This window comes from Arachis duranensis, chromosome 2 (genome assembly GCF_000817695.3).
Source record: "Arachis duranensis cultivar V14167 chromosome 2, aradu.V14167.gnm2.J7QH, whole genome shotgun sequence".
Taxonomy (NCBI): Eukaryota; Viridiplantae; Streptophyta; class Magnoliopsida; order Fabales; family Fabaceae; genus Arachis; species Arachis duranensis.
In genome coordinates, this window is record NC_029773.3 from 11,348,704 (window position 1) to 11,353,830 (window position 5,127).

The 5,127-nt window shown below is 26.0% G+C and overlaps 1 protein-coding gene across 1 annotated transcript; it reads left to right on the forward strand.

Moving 5' to 3' along the window:
* Positions 1 to 3,243: 3,243 nt before the first annotated feature.
* On the forward strand, positions 3,244 to 4,766 carry LOC107473530 (uncharacterized). The gene has a single exon (XM_016093099.3). The coding sequence runs from the start codon at positions 3,244 to 3,246 to the stop codon at positions 4,672 to 4,674; it is 1,431 nt and encodes a 476-aa protein (XP_015948585.2). The 3' UTR covers positions 4,675 to 4,766.
* Positions 4,767 to 5,127: the final 361 nt, after the last annotated feature.

Here is a 5,127-nt window from a genome sequence, read left to right on the forward strand (position 1 = left end):
AGAGTTGTTTTATTTTTTTTATGTAACTAACATATTTTTTAATTAATTGATTGTGATTAGCTATATCCTAAGTTGATTCCATAACGAAACCCATTCTAATTAGAAGTATGGATTTTATTTATTAATATTAAAATAAATTTTTACACAATTTTATAACGGTTAAAGTGTAATTTTAAAAGTGTAAGGTACACTTTTGTCTATAAAATTTTTAAAAAATTTTAAAAATACTTTTAGTTCTTTTGGGGGTCTATATTTTTAATATTTAATTTAATTTTAATTTTATTTCTATCTTTTAATTCTATCTCAAACTTAAATTTTTTTTGACAATCAACTTTTTTTTTTTCAAATTTACCCCTACCATGATCATCACTTATCCCAATTCATAAACAATCATCACCATCCCTTTTCTTTTTCCTTTTCTCTTTTCAAAATACAACCATCACCTCGACACTCTTTACCATACCCTTCACCCATACTAATAATTGACAACAAAAATATAAAAGAAACAAAGAGTGAACTATCCATCATTTGGCGATATATAACATTATTTTAGTCTCTTAAAATAAATTTTATAGGTATTTTAGTCTTCCTAAAAGTTGGAATTTACAATTTCTAATACAACAATTTGCAAACGTTAATTCTAAAGGCATATTTTAGTCTTTGTAAGATTAATCCTAAAAATTATTTTAGTTCTCTAAATATTAACTAAAACTCTAAAAGGGTATATTTTAATATTTTTAATTGAAGTTTATTGTAATTTCTAATACAACCAACCAATCAATCAATCTTGGTTGATCTTAATTTAGCTTTTTTTTAAGTAATGCTTAAAGAGTATTTTAATCATTTAAAAATAAACTAAAGAGTATTTTAGTGTTTTTAAAATTAATATTAAAAGGATATTTTAGCCTCTTAAAATGAACTCTATGAGATAGAATTTTAGTATTTTCATAATCAAATTCAAATTTCAAAGATTTCTAATACAATTAATCAACATTAAACTAACTTAAAGGGTGTTTTAGTCTTTCTAAAATTAATTACAAAAGGTTATTTTTCTTGAAAATTTAAATAGATACTTTAGTCTTTTAAAATAAATTAAAAAGACATTTCACTCTTTTTAAAATCTAATTCAAATTTCAATCTTCAATTCCTAGCTATAATACAATCAAAATAATACGAATTAGTCTTATAATGGTATTTACATCTTTTCAAATTAAACTTCGTTTTATTTTTCTTTTGAAAATTAATTATCAGGATATTTTAGTCTTTTTAAAAATTAAAATTTATAAATTATAATATAATAAATAACCTTTATAAATTATATTTTAGTTTTTTAAAATTAAATTCAAATTTTTAATTTATAATACAATCAAGTAATTTAATTAATTATAAGGGTATTTTAGTCTTGTTTAAAATTAACCTTAAAAGGTTGTTTTGTTCTTTTAGAAATTAATTATAAGAGTGCTTTAGTTGTTTTAAAGTTTAAATTTATATATCTACCAATACAGTTAAATAACTTTTATTCTAGAAGGTCATTTTACACTTTTTTAAGATTAATCCTAAAATATTTTTTTAATATTTTATATAATTATAGGATATTTTAATCTTTTTAATATTAAATTAGAATCTCTAATTGCGAATAAATCAAACTATTTTAATTAATCCTATAAAAGTATTTTAGTGATATAAGATTATTGTTTAAAATATATTTTAGTTTTTTAAAATTAATGCTAAATTAGTACTTTTAAAAAATAACTATGTGAACATTTTAGTATTTTTAAAATAAAATTTGAATTTTATTTTGTAATACAATTAAACAATTTTGAACATAAAAGAGCATTTTGATTTTTTTAATATTAAAAATTATCCAATTCTTTCAAAAAATAACTTAAAAGGACAATGTAGTCTTTGTATAATTATTTTAAAAATAAAATTAAAAATAAAAATATCTATTGATGTCAATTAAATAATTCTCGAATCATTAGACTATGTATTTATGATAGCAATATATATTAAATAATAAAGTGCTAAGAAACCAACAGTTTTTGTTATTTATAAGACCATCTCCAATAGGAACTCATCCCAGTTCTTATTTATGGCCCACTTGTCATAAAAAGTAACTCCATATCAGCTTTTGCGTCATAAACAGTAAATATGAACTCAAAGCATCTCTCTCTTCTCCATTAGGAGAAACTAACTTTAGTCCCTATTGTGGTCCCACTTAATCAATTAATTAAAATACTTGAAATTAATGTAATTAATTTTTTTGAATAATATAATTTAAATTTATAAATTTAAAAATAATTTACTATTAAAAGATATTAATATTAAAAATTCATATATAACAATAATACACAATATATAATTCTAGATTACACTAATTTATAAAATTATTTAATACAAAGAAAAACATAATTAAGCTCTATAGTTGACTACAAGCATTGTGAAATTGCCATATGTGTTCAATCAAGTCCTCTTTCAATTGTCTATACTGCTGCCTATTTCGATTATGATAATATTAATTTAATTACTTATATTAATTATGATTTAAATAATTAATATAAATTATTAATTAAAATAGAATTATAATTAATTATTATAATTATTAATAAATTAAATATAATTTAATTGTTTAATATAATTTTTTAAATAACTAAATTAAATACTTAAATCATATTTAATTTATAAATAATTATAATATTTAATTATATACGTATAGTTAAATAAGTTGGTATATAATAAGATGAAGACCAATCCTTTATTCATAATGTATTATGTAAAGTTATTAGTTATTATATTATTATCATATTATTTAATTTTTTTTTAAATTAAGTGCCACATACTAAAATTTTATTGATTATGACGAAAACAAAGCAAAGCCCTGTTCAAAAGGACTTGCTTGCTTTAAAATATGTGCTGGAACTCATATTTATATTGCTCCAATCAACTTTTGTCAGAACGGATCCTTTATTCTCTTACCATTGGAGATACTCTATTTATCAATTAGTCATTATTAATATTTTTAATAGTATGAGATTATATTGATATAGAATTATTTATTTATTTTTAATTGGTTAAATATATACTCACCAAATTTTAATAAAAATTGCTGGTTTTACTTCTCTACTTATTTTTTAATAATTCCTTGGTTTAAAAAGAGAAAGCTGTTTGTTGTAGGGATTTATATTTGTTGCTAAGCCAAAGGAAAGCTAAGTATTAGCCAAAGAAAAGTTAAAGTATTAGCCAATGGCCGAGATTAGAGAAGAACCACTTCAGCCTCAGGATGAGGACTTGAATGCCCGGCTTGCTAGGATGCTTGAGTTTCGGCTACCTCATCTAACTTTAAATCCCAGGATTCAAAAAGTTCCTCGTTTTCTGTGGCGTAGAAATCCCAAGTTTGTTGACTACTACTGTTCACCACCGCAGATGATATCATTTGGTCCCATCCATCATCATCTTGAAGTTACTAATCTCAAGCTAGGACACCAACTCAAAACTAGTTGGGCAAATCGCTATCTTGAAAAAATCAAGATGCAAAAGGAAGCTCAATATGAAAATGAAAATAATCCAATAGTGTCTCTGTACGCAACTGTAGAAAGCAGTGTTGCGAGAATGAGGAAGCTGTTCAGTCAAGACGTGATTCGAAATTACGATGATAGAAAACTGGCTGACATGTTGCTTGTGGATGGATGTGCTTTGCTGTTTTTCATGGACACTGTTGATGAAAAAGATCCAGAAAGCTTGAACCTGAAGCTTAACCAATTAATGTATGTATGGACAGATATCATTTTGTTGGAAAACCAACTTCCAATGGAGTTGCTGGAGCTTCTATGCCATGAGAGATGGTTGTTGCCCAACTTATTTTACAATTTTCTATTCATGGGCTTAACAAGGAGAGATCGAGATTCAATATTCACATGGTCAAATGACTGCAAACCAGCTCATCTTCTGGACTATATTCGCTTGTTTCACACGTCATCACTCTCATCTTCACCTGTTGATGTAAAGCCTTCTCTACTTGATCGCAGTGTTTGCTTCTGTACTAGGAAAAAAAAGAAAACTCTACCTCTCAGACAAAAAGATCTTTGGCATAGATATAAGAACATAAGGGATCTTAAAAACGTAGGAATTCGGGTGGAAGCAAACACTTCTGAATGGAAGTGGAGTAACATATCTTTTACCTCCAAATGGTTTAGCGGACAACTGATGCTTCCAGGGATTGTAGTTGATAATGTTGCACCTTATCTCTATGTCAACATGATTGCATATGAGATGCTTCCTAGTTCTAACAACAACTTCCAGTGTTGCTCCTACTTCTTTCTGATGGATTCCCTGATTGATGATGCCGAGGATGTGAAGGAGCTCAGATTAGCTGGTGTCCTTCAGAACTTGCTAGGAAGTGATGAAGATGTGGCCAAATTATTCAATGCATTAGGGTATCTATTACCCGCTAAAATGTTCAATTGCACCACAAGAAATGGTGCGCTGGCCTATAACGATAAATATATTAAAATCAAGCAACAGATTGATAAGCATTACACAAATAAATGGAAGACTTGGCGGGCTCAATTACACACCACTTACTTCAATAACCCGTGGTCTATCATTGCCTTTCTTGCAGCTGTCTTGGCATTGTTTCTCACTTGTGTCCAGACATGGTACGCTGTATTTTCCTAAATAAAGTCAGATATAAACTGATAACAAACTCGTAGAGTAAGTAAGGTTTAATTTGCACCTACCTGTAGTAGAAAAAGTATAAGAAATTTTGTTTGCAGTCCTGTGATGTAACCCCTCTCCTTTGCCCTTCTTTTTTTTCCATGAGAGCTGTAATGTTATGACGGATAAAGTTCAATCAGGCGTCTAAATTTTCACCTTATAATCATTTTGCTTCGTGAATTTTAAACATACTCAAATAATAGCTATTAGACTTTACAAATGAAAATCAAATATATTATTCTAATCGATTATGCTACGTATACATCAAAATCAGGTATTAAAGTTAGATATCAGTATAAAATATATATTAGAATATAAATATATATTAAAAATTAATTAAATTTTACATGTATTTATACATAAATACTTGCTAAATCTATCTTATAAATTTACACCCTATTATATTTCTTTCTC

What these genes read in the sequence shown, in the direction of transcription:
- LOC107473530 (XM_016093099.3), top strand. Translation starts at nt 3,244, where the DNA reads ATGGCCGAGATTAGAGAAGAACCACTTCAGCCTCAGGATGAGGACTTG.